This window comes from Patagioenas fasciata, chromosome 3 (assembly GCF_037038585.1).
Source record: "Patagioenas fasciata isolate bPatFas1 chromosome 3, bPatFas1.hap1, whole genome shotgun sequence".
Lineage (NCBI taxonomy): Eukaryota > Metazoa > Chordata > Aves > Columbiformes > Columbidae > Patagioenas > Patagioenas fasciata.
The window spans coordinates 121938522-121956134 of NC_092522.1; the positions used below are offsets into that span (position 1 = coordinate 121938522).

General features: G+C 51.5%; 1 protein-coding gene across 4 annotated transcripts; it reads right to left on the minus strand.

The window, feature by feature from the left end:
- Window positions 1–1996: 1996 nt before the first annotated feature.
- Window positions 1997–16328, minus strand: XKR5 (XK related 5). 4 transcript variants are annotated; one of them, XM_065834584.2, is made up of 7 exons: window positions 16261–16328; window positions 14843–15026; window positions 14576–14757; window positions 12684–12893; window positions 12394–12563; window positions 11211–11322; window positions 1997–5923 (listed from the first exon to the last, which is right to left on the minus strand). In XM_065834584.2, exons 1-7 carry the CDS (start codon window positions 16316–16318, stop codon window positions 4878–4880), a joined length of 1962 nt encoding a protein of 653 aa, XP_065690656.2. In that variant the 5' UTR covers window positions 16319–16328; the 3' UTR covers window positions 1997–4877. The 4 variants fall into 4 exon arrangements, with proteins under 4 accessions (XP_065690656.2, XP_071663247.1, XP_065690655.2 ...); XM_071807146.1 differs by lacking the exon at window positions 12684–12893; XM_065834583.2 differs by having other exon boundaries at window positions 12394–12893.
- Window positions 16329–17613: the final 1285 nt, after the last annotated feature.

Sequence of the window (17613 nt, forward strand, 5' to 3'; positions counted from 1 at the left end):
CACAGCCCCAGTGCTGGACCCAACATCTCCCTCCCCAGATTTGGGGGGCACCCTTCCCATCCCATCCCATTCTCAAACACACATCCTATGTGGGTCCCTAAAAGAGTCCCCCCAAAGCTCCCCAGGGCTTTTGCTTTAAAAATCTCCCTTCAAACAAAAACACTGGATCCTTCGGCTTGCAGGATCTCCAGCACCCCTGGATCCCCACGGATCACTCCCACCCACAGATCTCGTCCCATGGCCATGGGAAGGATCCACGGGAGGGACAGAAATGCTGCTCCGAGGGAACCCAGTTGTCCCAAACCTGGTGTTGGGAACACGAAGTGTTTTCCCAGCCAAACTCAGCGCAGGAAGCACAGTCCCTGCATTCTCGTTCAGCACTTCTTCTCATTAGGCAAGTCCTGATTAGCCGTGTTCACCCTCCGCAACACCCCTCTGGGTGTTATTGTTCAGTCTTAGAGCAATGGGTACAGAGATACAGCGTTTACAGGAACACTAAAGACACCAAAAAAGGATTTGAGACAAATCAAAACTGAGGGAAAAAAAAATATCCAAAGTTTCAGCTTGGAAAAAACAAGCAAATAACAATAACCCCAGAGCAAATATTTATATTTTCTGTAATGTCCAAGTCTTGCGTTTCAATATTTTTTGAAGTGAAAAGGTGGGTTTTTTGGGTAAATATTTTCTGGATAAGTTCGGGGGGTTATATCATCTTGGAGCTGGAGAGAATGTTTGACCTGTTGCAACAGGACAAGGGGTGATGGTTTTAAACTAAAAGGGGAGATTCAGGCCGGACAGGAGGAAGAAATTGTTTGCACTGAGGGTGGTGAGAGCCTGGCCCAGGTTGGCCAGAGAGGTGGTGGATGAACCATCCCTGGAGACATCCCAGGCCAGGCTGGACGGGGCTCTGAGCAACCTGAGCTGGTGAAGATGTCCCTGCTCATGGCAGGGGTGGCACTGGGGGAGCTGGAAAGGTCCCTTCCACACAAACTATTCTTTAAATCTATGGTTCTATATTGGCCACCTCCAGTATCCCAGAGCCCCCGTTATGCTTCCACCAGCTCCCATCTGCGATGCCGCAGCAGAATCCGTCCTGAGCATCCCTCTCCTCACATATCTGCAGCACTGGGTGGCTGCACAACCTCTGCAACAAGCGTCTGTTTTGTGGCCTTGAGCAGCATCTCCCTCTGCTGGCTGAAGGACAAGGAGCTATGGGGAGAAAACCCCGCTCCAGCATCACTGCTGCAGTCTGGCAGCATGGGGAAAATATCTGCATGTGCACCACGTCACTGGAGCAAATTGAGTTCCCCCACAGAGATAGGAACGATGGTGAGGGGTATCTGCAACCCTGATTTGCAGCTGGACACTGCTCCTGCTCCAATTGCCCTTAATGAAATATCAGTCATTTCTACAGCTGGAGACCTGCTCTTCAGTGCTGTGAATGAACACAGGGAGAGCGAGAAGGAGAAGGAGTCATGTCCAAACTCCTAGGTCCATCCCAAAATCCTGGGTCATACCCGGGCACCTGGGTCCTTCCCGATCTCCTGGGTCCCTCCCGAAATTCTGCGTCTCTCCCAAACTCCTGGGTTCTGGCATCCTCCTTAGGGAGGCAAAGGACTTTGTTGTCCCAGACTTAGTTGGTCATGGTTTGGGGAACGGGTGAGCAGCCACCACCTGGTTCAGCATCACTCTGGGTCAAAGAAGGAGATACCGAGCCCCGTGCCCTTCATATGTGTCCTTTCTTTGCACATCATCCAGCTGGAGAAAGGGAAAAACCCTGCTCAATGACACAAACAGTGGGTAGAACAGGAATGGATAGAAAATTTAAGAACATAGGAAAATGGGGTTGCAAACGTGACGTCACATCCAGCCATCACATTCAGTGTTTCTCTTGCAAAGCAGGCGATCAAGGTCCACCATACCTTACAGTGAGGTCCAGAGAGGACCTTACAGGCTTATCTGCACCCCCAGCACAAGACACAGACACAACAAAGGCTAGTTTGGTTTTTTTTAAGTAGCGTTACATATTATCAAAATAGAAAAAACAAATTATATAAAAAATTTTGTAATGCTGCAGCAGCTCTGCTGCCTTCTGTGTGATGCAGAGAGAGGAGCACCTGGAAAAGCTGCTGTGATTGTCCCTGCAGAGCCTGGTCCCAGCACAATGGTTTCCAAAGGGAGACACGGAGCTTTCACCACCCTGAAAAGCAGCTTCACGCCAAAAATGGCACCAACCAGGTTTTCACTGCACAGATCGGCTTAGAAGAAACATCTGGCTGGGTCAGTCCTGAGCAGTCACTGCTACATAGAAGGTTTTTTTCAATAATTCATGGCATGCCTGTCCTTCGTGCTGCCTTTCCCGCCCGGTGGCATCATCACAGGATCACAGAATCCCAGAATGTCAGGGGTTGGAAGTGACCTGGAAAGCTCATCCAGTCCAATCCCCCTGCCGGAGCAGGAACACCCAGCTGAGGTTCCACAGGAAGGTGTCCAGGTGGGTTTGAATGTCTGCAGAGAAGGAGACTCCACAACCTCCCTGGGCAGCCTGGGCCAGGCTCTGACACCCTCACTGGGAAGAAGTTTCTTCTCAAATTTAAATGGAACCTCTTGTGTTCCAGTTTCAACCCATTGCCCCTTGTCCTATCATTGGTTGTCACCGAGAAGAGCCTGGCTCCATCCTCCTGACACGAAGTCCTGCAGCAGGACAACAGCTGGAGGATGCGGCCAGATGTGCACCAGCTGGCAGCCATAAGCTCCCAGTGAACCTAGATGATGGGACTTCCATTGACACGTCGAGACATGTCCTGTGCACAAAACCACATCCAGTCAGACTGCATGGAGGCACCACAACAACCCCATGAACGCTACAGGCTTGGGAAGAGTGGCTGGAAAGCTGCCCAGTGGAAAAGGACCTGGGGATATTGATGACAGCGGCTGAACATGAGCCAGTGTGTGCCCAGGTGGCCAAGAAGTCTCTTCCAACTCGAACTATTCTATGGTTCTGTGAACCATAAGAACAGTGTTGGTCTCTTCTCCCAAGTAGCGACAGGACAAGAGGAAATGGCCTCACGTTGTGCCAGGGAAAGTTTAGATTGGATATTAAGAAAATATTCTTCATCAAAATGACTGTCGGGCATTGGAACAGGCTGTCCAGGGCAGTGGTGGAGTCACCATCCCTGGAGGGATTTAAAAGATTCATAGACAAGGTCCTTGTGGACATGGTTTAGTGCCAGAGATGGGTTAATGGTTGGACTTGATGATCTTGAGCGTCTCTTTCAACCAAAATTATTCTGTGATTCTATGATTAAGTATTCCTGAGACCACAGTATTTAGGTTTTTAATTTGTGATATAAATAAATGGTGATTTTATGGTGGTGGGACTATGCAGATTTGGCTTGAGGTTAAATTTAGGAGGGAGCATCCAGACAGCTCTGGATTATCTGCAGCTGGGTGGAAGGAGGCAAGGAAGAGGCAGAAAAGGCCACCTGAGGAAGCAGGATGGTGGACAAGCAAGCAGGACGTGGCTCTTGGCTACAACTCAGGGTCCTGAGGTTGTGGTCTGCAGAATGAAGAGGGTCTGGACTCCTACATGGCCCCAGCAAATTGAGTTTGCAAAGCTCTCAAGATGAACCTGGCTGGGGAAACATAAATCAAACACCACTGAGCCTCACTTTAAGGCTTATTCTGTCCAGAAGGAAGGGTGCATGAAGGTAAAACTCATTATTTTGCTGGTTTTGGTATGAGAAGACTCCTTGCAGCCCCTGGAGGCAACAGCCCCATCTCCACACTGGGACACACCAGCAGCTCGAGCAGGCACTTGTTGAAGAACACGCTTCAAGATGTCATCACCAATATACAAAAGGCAGTGTGCCACAGCTGGCTAGCAGGACTGTTACATATAAGTTGAATGAATATCTATACATGGAGTTTTGAGATTTTTTAAGACCTCGGGGCCTTTCCAAAGCTGCCAGTAGAAGATGCACCAGGAGGGAAGGTGATGTCCTAGTGTAGGAGTCAGTCCAAAGAACAGTATCTGCTTGAACATCGCCATCAAGAACAGATGGACAATGACTTGGAGAGAGGCCTGAGGAGAAGAATTGTGTTGCACGGGTTTCTCCGACCCAGGGACAAGAGCTGCTGTCCAGAAGATGGATTTTCACCTGTTGCTTCAGCCAAACTTGCCCCCATCCCCTCCCTGTTACAAAGGCCAATGAAGAAGAGCATGCACAGAGGCTTGGCAAAGGTCTTGAGGTCACCCAATGGACCTGAAAGAGACCCCTGAATGCGAGGCCCGTTCTGGTAAGCAAAGCGGGGACTCTTCGAGCCTGCGCAGTTAAGCCTGGATTGCAAAACAAAGGCGGAGATTGGCCTCAATCAATGGGAGCAAGGAGGGTGAAGAAGCATAAGAGATGACTCCCAAATGGACACCGTTGAGATCTTCCCACCAAAGGATCCTGGATCACAATGGAGTCCCAGCAGGACGCTGATGGGGACTTGGGACCATAGGGACACCTTTGGACCAGTGGTGGTAACCGTCCCTCTTCTCCCTTTTCTTTTTCTTTCCCTTTTTCTCTACTTCATCGCGTGCCGCTTTACAGGCAAAACAATAAATTAACGCTGCTTGATTGAATTATAACCCCTTGGCATTTTGGTCACCTTAATTTTGCGCTTTGAGATCAAGGGAAACGAACCATCACGAGTCCATCACCACATGGACCATGATACCTAGTGACGAAGGACCTCTGCCCGGTGGCAGACGGCACCACAGGGACAGTCTCCATGGCCAGCGTTGACATCCCACCATCTCCCACCATGCCTTATGGATGAGGCGATCACCCCAGTGCTGACCCAAGGTGACAACGCAGCCATTTCCAGGGTCACTCCAGCAATCCAGCTGGGTCTGTCCCCACTCCCATCTCCCCCCGTCCCCGCTGTGGGCTATGGGGGGCAGCCTTGGGAGTGGAGGTGAAGCACGGCGGCCTCAGCTTGCTCCTCACCACAGTCCCTCGTGTGCCACAAGGATGGGTGTCCCAAGGGTGATGCCACCCCACAGGGGCACCCTCTGACCCCACAGGCTCCAACCCCTCTTTGGGGGTACCCAGGGAAGAGCTGCTCAGCGAATGCTTGTGGGTGCAAGTGCCCAAGATTGGGCTGATACTCGTGATCCCAAGAGGTGAATCGCATTGTCCAACCCCCAGGCAGCCTGGAGGAGCCTGGGCTTCATTGTCCCTTTCCACCAGGGCTACGCATGTTGATTTTTCTGTCCCCGTGTTGGGTGAGGCAATGCTTTTTGCACTGAAATATACAGAGGAGTCCTCGGGTTCATCCAAGGAGAAGCTCCTGGGAAAGGATACGGCTGGGTGAAAACCAGGCTCCTGCCCCGCTCTGTCCTGCCCCACTGTTCTTGCAGCGCCGGGTTTGCTGCCTTCTCCATCCCCTGTCACCGGTGATTTCTCGTCAGTCACACCAGATTCAACACCCCAAGGACCCATTTCCCTCGTGGGGAGGGAAAGGGTTGCCCCAGGCTCAATGCAGGTGGGTTTCCCCATCACCCATCCTCCAGGATAAACCTCTCCCACGCCACCATCGCCAAAAGCCGCGTTGATGGTGGATATATCTCCGGTCTTCAAGGCCAGCTTTACCAGCAGCCAGTGGTGATGGTTTGTCCAGCTGTCCTCCACGAACCCTCTGAATTGCGGGAGCGACGAGCTGTGCCCGTTTTTGGGATCTGCCGTGGTGCCTCCCCCTGCCGAGGACTCTCCATCTCCCGAAATTCCCAAATTCTGCCCCAATTTGGAGCCGTGTCCAGCAGCCTCGCCACCACCAGCAGCTGCAGCGCTGCAGGTTGTGTCCAGGAAGCTCTTCCAGATCTCGCTGGACTTGGGATGGAGCAGGATGTAATAAACCACCAGAGCTGCGGCACCTGGAAAAGAGCAGAAACGTGTCAAGGGATTGAGGCATGGAAATGACCTTACAACCCTTGAGACTGTAAAGAAAGTATGTATTAGAGCACCGGACACACGGGGGATAACTCTGCCCAAGTCGTGTGTAAATTTTCAGTAGCTGTGAGCTTGGTTAAATGCAGTGAAGTGTTGCATACTCATGAAAGTTCTAGGAATGCCTGTACATATTCATAACCTGTCCCGAGAAGGCGGTTCTTATTACAATGAGTTCAGGAGCCCATTGCCATGGTCTCCACCTCCAGCTCCTCCTGGTTGCAGCTGCACAGTGATCGTGACCCTGGGTCCTCTTCTCTATACACGGTTCCTTTGGTCAGTGTGATGAGTTGGCTGGACTCAGACTACTGGGTTGGTTAAACTGACGTATCTCCTGTTCTGTGCCTGAGTTTCTGTTCTCCAGTTCACCCCAGGATGCACCAAGGATGCACCCAAGGATTATTATTTTTGCAAGGCTTCAGCAAACTCCTGTTTCTCGTACAATAAGTTAAACAAAGCTAAGCAAGGCTAGGCAATAGCGATGTGGGTTAAGGGTTAGCTCTCTGTTGGCTCTTTAAGTGTTAGTTGTTTAAGTGCTAATTAGTTAATTGTTAATTCCCTGTATCAGGACGAATCCCTGCAGCGTTTCGGTGAGGTCTGGAGGAGAAACCAGAACCCCACTGCCACCTCCAGATCAAGAGGCTTTCTGCAGAGATGCTGCTGAGCATCAGATGTCCGAGCAGCACAACTTGTCAAACATTTTTAGGGATGCAAAAATCCCACCTGAGCAGGTTTTCAGGAAGAAAGTGCTGACCAGAGTCTCAAGGCTGGATTTACTAATAATCTGTATTGATTCGCAGGCTGATGGGTGCGCTGAGTGACAGTAGACAGGGCAGGGAGGTGTGTGATGCAGGAATCCATCCCACCTCACAGCATCCCAAACCTCTAGCCATTAAATCACAGAATCCCAGCCTGGCTGGGGTTGAAGGGACCTCTGGAGATCATTGATATTGATCCCATTGAACAGATCCCTCTCAGATTCTCTTCTCCAGAAGGGAATGTAGCAGGATTTTAAGATATCCTTCTATTTCTGTCCTAGATTTGTTCAAGGAGAAAGGGATTGCTCCTTTTCCAGCCAAAAAGTGCCCTGTTGTGAACACAGCTCATCTGCTTGCAGCTGGTGTGGGGAGATGCACAATGGAGTAGAGTAGGGTATGGGCAACATATGGAGCACGTTCTCCATCATGTATCAAAAAATCCTCTGCATGGACACAAAAAATATTTCCATTTACAAAAGCAGCCCTGATGTTTGAAAGAAAACGGAGTAGGAGAAAGCTGCTGTTGTTCTGCATGGTCCCACACCAGTGTATTTCCAAAACATACCCAGTGCTGGTTCATCAATCACAAGCCACCTCCATAAATCCTCAATATATGCTCAAATTAAGATGTTTCCCTGCAGCGATCCCCTGCATTGTAGTACTGCCTGCACTGTCGTTTGTCCCATCGCCAAGCACCAAGATGTGCTTCAAAATTGCCTATATTGTGTTTGGCAGCAGCACCTGAGCCAGCTGGAGACGTTTCAATCATTTCTGCAAGCCACCCTCTTCAGGGATGCGCCTTTGAGAAATGATGAAGAAATGAAACTCAAAGTGGATTTAGTGTAATAGGAAATTCCCTTCTGAAAGGAACAGAGGGCCCAATATGCAGGGTTGACCCTCATCTTAGGGAAGTCTGTAGTCTACCTGGAGCCCGGATCAAGGATATTGCTAGAGAGCTCCCCAGACTGGTGCAACCGACAGACTACTACCCACTGCTGGTCTTCCAGACAGATGGGGAGGAAGCTGCTTCCCGTAGTCTGAGGGGAATGAAGAATGACTTCAAGGTCTTGGGAAGGATGGTGAAAGATTCAGGGGCTCAAGTGATCTTCTCTTCACTCCTTCCCTCTTCAAGTGACGATGTGGGGTGGAATGGGAAAATTCAATCTCTAAATGGTTGGCTCCAAGACTGGTGCTACAGGCAGGGCTTTGGTTTTTTTGATAATGGCTGGTTTTATAAGACTCCAGTCCGGACAGTGTTATGCAGGAAAGGCTTATCTCGCAGAGGCAAAAGGATGCTGGGGCAGGAATTAGCTGGGCTCATTTGGAGAGCTTTAAACTAGCCTCGAAGGGGGATGGGGTTGTAGTTGGGCTTGCCCCAGAGGGGCAGCATTCTAAAACAGATGAGGACCGGGTGGCCTCCTGTGCCCCTAGGGAGAAATTGGTGTGCTCTGCTCGCTCCCTGAAATGCCTGTACACCAATGCGCGCAGCATGGGGAATAAGCAGGAGGAGCTAGAATCCTATGTTCGGTCGGGAGATTATGATCTGGTGGCAATTACAGAAACATGGTGGGACAGTTCACATGACTGGAATGTGGTCATGGATGGCTATGCCCTTTTCAGGAAAGACAGGCCAGCCAGGCGTGGTGGTGGAGTTGCTCTCTATGTGAGAGAGCAACTGCAATGTACTAAATTCTGCCCAGGAGCAGATGAGGAACGAGTTGAGAGTGTATGGGTCAGGATCAAGGGACAGGCTGGTAGGGGTGATACTGTTGTAGGTGTCTATTACAGGCCACCAGATCAGACTGAGGAAGTTGATGAGGCCTTCTATGCGCAGCTGAGAGTGGCCTCACAGTCACAGGCCCTGGTTGTTGTGGGTGATTTTAACTTCCCTGATGTTTGCTGGAAGGACCATTCAGCCAGCCAGCCACAGTCCAGGAGGTTCCTCCAGTGCATTGATGATAACTTCCTCATGCAGATGGTGGAGGAGCCAACCAGGAGAGGTGCACTGCTGGATCTCATCCTCACTAACAAAGAGGGTCTGGTTGAAGCAGTAAAGGTTGAGGGCTGCCTGGGTTGCAGTGACCACGAGATGGTGGAGTTCAGCATCTCGTGTGGCAGGAACAGAATAGCAAGTAGAATTGCAACCCTGGACTTTGGCAGGGCTAATTTCGGCCTTTTCAAGCAACTGCTGAGGGAAACCCCATGGGCAAGACTGCTTGAAGGAAAAGGGGCCCAAGAGAGCTGGATTGCATTCAGAGATTGCTTCTTCCATGCTCAGGATCAGAGCATCCCCACACGTAGGAAGTCGAGGAAGGGAGCCAGAAGGCCTGCGTGGTTGAATAGGGATCTGTTGGGTATGCTCAAGCAGAAGAGGCGAGTTTACAGGTCATGGAAGCAGGGACTGGCCACTTGGGAGGAATATAAGGCTGCTGTTAGAGGATGCAGGAAGGCAGCTAGGGTAGCCAAGGCCTCCTTAGAATTACAGCTGGCGAGAGGGGTCAAGGACAGCAAGAAGAACTTTTTCAAATACATAGCAGATAAAACTAATACCAGAGGCAATGTAGGCCCACTGATGAATGAGGTGGGTGCCCTGGTGGCAGAAGACACAGAGAAGGCAGAATTGCTGAATGCCGCCTTTGTCTCTGTCTACTCCGCTGGAGGATGTCCTGGGGAACCCTGTACCCCTGAGACCCCGGATGAAGCCAGGTTAATGGAGGAGTTTGCTTTAGTCGATGAGGACTGGGTTAGGGAACAATTAAGTAGTCTGGACGTCCATAAATCCATGGGTCCAGATGGGATGCATCCGCGGGTGCTGAGGGAGCTGGCTGAAGTCATTGCTAGACCGCTATCCATCATTTTTGCCAAGTCTTGGGAAATGGGAGAGGTGCCCGAGGATTGGAGGAAAGCAAATGTCACTCCAGTCTTTAAAAAGGGCAAGAAGGAGGACCCGGGTAATTATAGACCGGTCAGCCTCACCTCTGTCCCTGGGAAAGTAATGGAACAGCTTATCCTTGGTGCCATCTCAAGGCACATCAGGGATAAGAGGGTCATTAGGGGCAGTCAGCATGGCTTTACCAAGGGTAAGTCATGCTTGACCAACCTCATAGCCTTTTATGAGAATGTAACAAGGTGGATGGATGATGGCAGAGCGGTGGATGTGGTCTACCTTGACTTCAGTAAAGCCTTTGACACAGTCCCTCACAGCATCCTCACAGCTAAATTGAGGAGGTGTGGTCTAGACAATAGAGTAGTGAGGTGGGTTGCAAACTGGCTTAAAGAGAGAAGCCAGAGAGTGGTGGTCAATGGTGCGGAGTCCAGTTGGAGGCCAGTATCTAGTGGAGTGCCTCAGGGGTCAGTACTGGGGCCAATATTATTCAATATATTCATTAATGATTTAGACGAGGGAATTGAGTGTACTATCAGCAAGTTTGCTGATGACACTAAGCTGGGAGGAGTGGCTGACACGCCAGAAGGCTGTGCTGCCATCCAGCGGGACCTGGACAGGCTGGAGAGTTGGGCGGGGGATAATCTGATGGAATTTAACAAGGGAAAGTGTAGAGTCCTGCATCTGGGCAGGAACAATCCCAAGTTCCAGTATAGGTTGGGGCATGACCTATTAGAGAGCAGTGTAGGGGAAAGGGACCTGGGGATCCTGGTGGACAACAGGATGATCATGAGCCAGCACTGTGCCCTTGTGGCCAGGAAGGCTAATGGCATCCTTGGGTGTATTACAAGGGGGGTGGTCAGTAGATCGAGAGAGGTCCTCCTTCCCCTCTACTCCGCCCTGGTGAGACCCCATCTAGAATATTGTGTTCAGTTCTGGGCCCCTCAGTTCAAGAAGGACAGGGAACTGCTGGAGAGGGTCCAGCGTAGGGCAACAAAGATGATGAAGGGAGTGGAGCATCTCCCTTATGAAGAAAGGCTGAGGGAGCTGGGGCTCTTTAGTTTGGAGAAGAGGAGACTGAGGGGTGACCTTATTAATGTTTATAAATATATAAAGGGTGAGTGCCATGAGGATGGAGTCAGGCTCTTCTCAGTGGCAAACAATGATAGGACAAGGGGCAATGGGATCAAGCTGGAACACAAGAGGTTCCACTTAAATTTGAGAAAGAACTTCTTCTCAGTGAGGGTAACAGAGCACTGGAACAGGCTACCCAGGGAGGTTGTGGAGTCTCCTTCCCTGGAGACATTCAAAGCCCGCCTGGACACCTTCCTGTGCGACCTCACCTAGGCGTTCCTGCTCCAGCAGGGGGATTGGACTAGATGATCTTTTGAGGTCCCTTCCAATCCCAAACATACTGTGATACTGTGATACTGTGATATTTATCAAGTACATTCAGACGCTTAAGCTGGAAGAAATAAAGCAAGTAGATTGACGCAGCTTAACCAATGATGCTCGTTACTGGAGATACTCTCAAAACACACAATCCAGGCTCTAAAAAGCAGCGGATCTCACCTACGACAGACCCTGTCATGACGGCCCCGGTCACGCACAGGCTGCTCCTCAGCTCTGTCTGCAGGAACCGGGTGGCCAGGAGCAGCAGGATGGTATTTTCCACCAGCATGATCTGCAGAGCAGAGGCAAGAGAGCTGTCATTTTATGCTTCTGATGGCTTTAGATGTGCTTTAGTTTCTAGATTTTGCTGATTTGTGTTGCACTTAGCTTATTGTCCTGGTTTTGTTAAAAACAAGTTTCTCTTCTAGTGAATTTGCCTGTCAGCTAAAGCTTTCAGATTAGCTGCATTTTCCTGGAGAACCAGATCCATGTTTTGGTAGACATAACAATGGAATGTGAGGTTATTGATAAGGATGGATGCACATCTCGCCAGAGGGGCAACGAGAAACAGGGGACCAAAAACTGACCAATGGAGTGTAACATCCCATTCACGGGATAATTCATATAAAAGTGGGAGATCACGAGGATCTCGCCCTTTTCCTTATGGCGACATTAGGAGAGGACCTTGCGAGTCGTCCCTGCGAACTGAGGCCAGTGACAGACTGAATCCAGCTCCATTGGCTGCAGAGTCCAGTCCAGGACTTCAGGTGCCGGCCCAGCTGTTGCTGGGACTTTCAAGATTGGTTTTGTATATTTTGTATTATTTTCTCTATTTTATCAGCAGCATTAGTAAAACAATTTTAATTTTTCCAACTCTCTTCTCTCTGTCCTTCTTTCCCTCCCAATAGACTGTAATTAGTGGGAAGGGGAAAGAGGAGGTTAACAATACATCTGCCACGAGTGTATTGTCACCCCGCAATCAAACTTCGACCCTTATAAATTAAAACATAAAGGTTGCTGAACTGAATTTTCCACAAGGTCTTGACCTTTTTTTACCAAGAAAAATAACTCTGTAAGAGCAACACAGCTGCTTAATGTTATTAAGACATTGTATGGCTGCTGCTACGAAAATAAAGCCAGCATAGGAGATGCATCATAGAATAGTTTGGGTTGAAGGGACTTTCAAATCTCTCCCAGTGCCACCCCTGCCATGAGCAGGGACATCTTCACCAGCTCAGGTTGCTCAGAGCCCCGTCCAGCCTGGCCTGGGATGTCTCCAGGGATGGTTCATCCACCACCTCTCTGGCCAACCTGGGACAGGCAGACACACCCCTGTGGAATACCAAATACCCTGGGTACTTACTGTATAAAACACGGCCATCCTGTACTTGGAGGGACCCGGCCGGACGTTGATGTAGCAGAAGATGTACACGGCTCCCAGCAGGCAATTGAACAGCCTCCAGCGCCAGGGCTGGGCCACGATGTCCGTCTGCTGGGCCACCAGCCAGAAGGACATGAGCAGCCAGTGGGCACCTGCAAGGGGAAGGGACCGAAAGGGCAAAGCTGTCCCAGGGGAAGGCTGCAAAGTGCTCCAGGAGCATCTTGAGGGTTGACAGCAACATGGGTGATGGAGAAGATGATCACAGGTCTTACCGGCCACAGCAAAAACCCAGAGGGAATAGAGCCTGGCAAAGAGCACCAGGGCCAGGACCCTGGTTGCCAGCATCCCCGTTCTCCAGAGCAGCAGGCAGAGGATGGCGGTGGCTGGTGGGCAGAGGTGACCGGGTTTCATCAGACAGGTGAAGCAGCTGTAGGAGACCAAAGCCCAAGCGAAGGAGAGCAGGGACATCCCCGCGCTGACACCTGCGTGGGGACATGGGCAGCTGGGTGCTCTGAAGGATGCTCAACGGCATTGTAGGACCATATAGAATCATGGAATCATAGAATGGTTCGTGTTGGAAGGGACCTTCCCAGCTCCCCCAGTGGCACCCCTGCCATGAGCAGGGACATCTTCACCAGCTCAGGTTGCTCAGAGCCCCGTCCAGCCTGGCCTGGGATGTCTCCAGGGATGGTTCATCCACCACCTCTCTGGCCAACCTGGGACAGGCTCTCACCACCTTCAGTGCAAACAATTTCTTCCTCACATCTGGCCTGAATCTCCCTCCTTTAGTTTAAAATCATCACCCCTTGTCCTATCACAACAGGCCCTGCTAAAAAGCCTGTCCCCATCTTTCTTATCAGCCCCTTTTAAGTCCAAAAAGGCCACACTAAGGTCTCCCCGGAGCTTCTCTTCTCCAGCCGAACACCCCAACTCTCTCAGCCTGTCCTCCCAGCAGAGCTGTTCCAGCCTCACATCATTTCTGGGGCTCCTCTGGCCCCTCTCCAGCAGCTCCATGTGTGTCCTGTGCTGAGGACCCAGAGCTGGACACCGAACTCAGTGTTAAGGACCTGTTGATAAGACGGCACCTCCATACAAGCCAGAAATCTTGCTGTCCTGACAGCTGGGAATATTTAAAGCAATTCCTGCTAAATCTGGTCTCCTTTTCATGCTTGGCTTAAATCCTCTGACCGCACTGTGCCACAGACAGAGCTCTGCAGTGGCAGGACCACTCCACCTCTGGTCACTGCGATTAGACCAGAGACTGACGCTGACTCGAGTGTGACCTTGCGCTCACCGTGATTCCACAACGCAACTTCTCCCTTTGCACAACACAAGATTCCCTTTTCTGTGAAGCAACCCCCAAAACCTAAATGCTCAGCACTGCACTGCCCAAAACCTAAATGCTCAGCACTGCACTGTGATTAAGGCTGGACCATCAACAGAAACATGTGTTGGGTTCAAATACAACCAAGACAATATCTGCTATGAAAGTCCCTATATGCTGCAGGGAGTGACGATACAGGCCAGGAAAAGCCATGGATAGCTCAGACTCCTCTGTGTTTAAGCAGATCTTGCTGGAGTGAGTTGAGAGAAGGGAACAGAGCTGGTGAGGGGCTGGAGCACAAGTGTGATGGGAGCGGCTGAGGGAGCTGGGGGGTTCAGCTGGAGAACAGGAGCTGAGGGGAGACCTTCTGATCTCTGAACTGCCTGAAAGGAGCTTGGAGCCAGGGGGGGTCGGGCTCTGCTCCCCAGGAACAAGCGCCAGGAGCAGAGGAAACGGCCTCAAGTTGCACCAGGGGAGGTTGAGGTTGGATGTGGGGAACAATTTCTTCCCCAAAGGGCTGTGGGGCATTGGAACAGGCTGCCCAGGGCAGTGCTGGAGTCACCATCCCTGGAGGGGTTTAAAAGATGGAGATGAGGTTCTCAGGGACATGGTTTAGTGCCAGTGTGAGGTTAATGGTTGGACTCGATGATCTTAAAGGTCTCTCCCAACCAAAATGATGTTTAAGCCACATTTGTCCCTGTTGCTTTGCATGGGGTCTCTCCACCCTTTGCACTCTGCTCCTCCACACAGAGCCCGCCCTGCACCGGGTGGGCACACGCGTCCCCCACCCAAACGTACCCCCCTGCACCTGGAACATGCTCTCGGGAACTCGTCACTCACCAGGGATGACAGTGGCTGTGTGGACAGTCAGGACACCATAGGCCTGCAGCAGGAGGTGAGGCAGGGTCCGCAGCAGTGCTTCCAGCAGCCGCAGCACACACACGTCCCCGAGCGCCATCAGCACCGCCCCGGCACCGACACCGTCACCTGCCTTTGCCGCTGCCCAAAAAACATCCCAGTACCTGCAAAATGTCACCGTGAAGGGACGGCCACCCCAGTTTCCACAAGTTTGGGGGGAGCTGCTGGACCACGGGGAGCATCTCTCACCGCTTCCAGAGGCCCAGCTGCAGCAGGTGGAGCACCAGGAGCCAGCAGCTGCGTTGGTGGCCGTCTGTCCTGAACCAGAGGAAGCTGAGGAGCTGAGCGGCATAGCCGGGAATGATGCAGGCGACGGTCAGCCCGAACCAGTCCAGCTGTCCACGGACAAGGTAATGGATGATGGTGCAGAGCCCTGGGGAACGGCAGAGGGATCACAAAATGGTTGTGGTTGGAAGGGACCTCTGGAGATCCCCCAGTCCAACCCAGCTGCTCACGCAGGGTCACCAGAGCAGATCACACAGGTGGGTCCAGGCGGGTTTGAATGTCTCAGAGAAGGAGACTCCACACCCGCTCTGGGCAGCCTGGGCCAGGCTCTGGCACCTCCCAGCAAAGAAGTTTCTGCTCATGTTCACATGGAGCCTCCTGTGTTTCAGTCTGTGCACGTTGCCCCTCACCCTGGCGCTGGGGACCACTGAACAGAGTCTGGTCCATCCTCTGACACCCACCCTGAGATATTGATCCATTGATCACATCCCTCTCAGCTTCTCTTCTCCAGCTCAACAGCCCCAGCTCTCTCAGTCTCCTCATCACAAAGATGCTCCAGACCCCTCAGCATCTTTGTGTCCCTCTGCTGGACTCTCTCCAGTAATTCCGGGTCCTTCTTCAACTGAGGATCCCAGAACTGGACACACAGAACTCCAGATGCTGCAGCCGGAAGGTGCTGCCCACAACCACCCCAGTTCACCTCCCAGCCGCCCAGGGGGTTCGCAGCCCTATTCCCGGCTTATCTGGGGCTGCTGGCTCCAGATGGCTCTGTCAGCTGGGGCAGAGCCAGCACCCAGGGGCTCGGCCCAAAGATGGGCTCTGATAAGTGAAAGAGCGCGGACAAGGGCTCACGCTCCAAACGAATTAAAATAACATTCAAAAACTGAAATACAATAGAATATAAAAATAATAAAATGATATAGAATGAAATATAAAATAATAAAAATTAAAATAATATAATGGAAAATGTAAGATGAAGCAATCAAATAAAATATGATTAAAATGCAAATAAAAATATGAATAAAATGCAAATAAAGTGAAAATAATATGCAATCAAATATAAGATAAAGAAATATACAATTAAATAATTTATAATAATACAAAAAAACCAAAATAGAATCATAGTATGTCCTGAGTTGGAAGGGACCCACAAGGACCATCGGGTCCAACTCCGATGTTTCCAATCAAACGCAGACAATGGTTGGGGTGTGCGCGGATGCGGAAAGCCCGCGCAATGCCACCCGTGTCTCGGGGACGCAGCCCCGCGCACCTTCCCCTCCGCGGGGGCGCAGGGACCCGGGGGTGCCCCTGGGCGGCTGCCCCCGCGCCGCGCCCCCCTCTCCGCGTGTGCGCAGCCCCGCGCATCCTGCGCGCTCGCTCACCCGCCCCGCGCTCCGCCGCCAGCAGCGCCAAGCACAGCGCCGGGAGAGCCCCGCGCATCCTGCGCGCCCCTTCGGAGGAGGAGGAGCAAGAGGAGGAGGAGGAGGAGGAAGAAGCAGCCGCCAGCCGGCCCCTCCCGCCCGGCCCCAGCGGCACCTCCCCAGTGACCCCCCCGCCCCGCTTCTTTCCCGCCAAGCCGAGCTGACGTCACGTTGACGAGACCTCCGAAATTACTGCGCGTTTGCACCAGCCCGTCCCAGTATCCCCCAGTTGTTGTGCATTTGCACAAGCTTGTCCTCGTGTTCCCCAGTTCCTTGTGCATTTGCACAAGCATGTCCTGATCCTCCGCAGTTTCTTGCACACTTGCAAAAATCCATCCATATGTTCCCCAGTTTCTTGTGCATTTGCACAAGCCCCTCCCAATGTTCCCCAGTTTCTTGCACACTTCAACAAGTCCCTCCTGATGTTCCCCAGTTTTTTTGCACACTTGCACAAGCCCCTCCCAATGTTCCCCAGTTTCTTACACACTTGCAAAAATACATCCAGGTGTGCCCCAGTTCTTGTGCATTCTCACAAGGCGCTCCAGATGTTCCCCAGTTCCTTGTGCACTTGCACAAGCCCCTCCAGATGTTCCCCAGTTTCTTGCACACTTGTACAAGCCCCTCCCAATGCTCCCCATTTTTTTGCACACACGCAAAAATCCATCCAGATGTTCCCCAGTTTCTTGCACACTTACACAAGCCCCTCCCAATGTTCCCCAGTTTCTTGCACACATGCAAAAATCCATCCTGAACATCCCCAGTTTCTTGAACACTTACACAAGCCCCTCCAGGTGTTCCCCAGTTTCTTGCACACTTGTACAAGCCCCTCCCAATGTTCCCCAGTTTCTTGCACACATGCAAAATCCATCCAGATGTTCCCCAGTTCCTTGCACACTTGCACAAGCCCCTCCAGATGTTCCCCAGTTTCTTGCACACATGCAAAATCCATCCAGATGTTCCCCAGTTCCTTGCACACTTGTACAAGCCCCTCCCAATGTTCCCCAGTTTCTTGCACACATGCAAAATCCATCCAGATGTTCCCCAATTCCTTGCACACTTGCACAAGCCCCTCCAGATGTTCCCCAGTTTCTTGCATGCTTGCACAAGCCCCTGCTGACGTTCTCCAGCTCCTTGTGCATTTGCACAAGCCCCTCCCGATGTTCCCCAGTTTCTTGCATACTTTCACAAGCCCCTCCAGATGTTCTCCAGCTTTTTGCACACCTGCACAAGCCCCTGCTGATGTTCTCCAGTTCCTTTTGCACTTGCACAAGCCCGTCTGATGTCCCTTTGTGCGATGCCCAAGCGATGTGCACC

Coding starts and splice junctions, on each gene's coding strand:
- XKR5 (XM_065834583.2), bottom strand. CDS start 16,318: ATGCGCGGGGCTCTCCCGGCGCTGTGCTTGGCGCTGCTGGCGGCGGAG. Junction 15,027..16,260: donor GGCGGCGGAGCGCGGGGCGG/GTGAGCGAGCGC, acceptor GCCGTTCCCCAG/GGCTCTGCACCATCATCCAT. Junction 5,924..11,210: donor CATGACAGGGTCTGTCGTAG/GTGAGATCCGCT, acceptor GCTCTTTTCCAG/GTGCCGCAGCTCTGGTGGTT.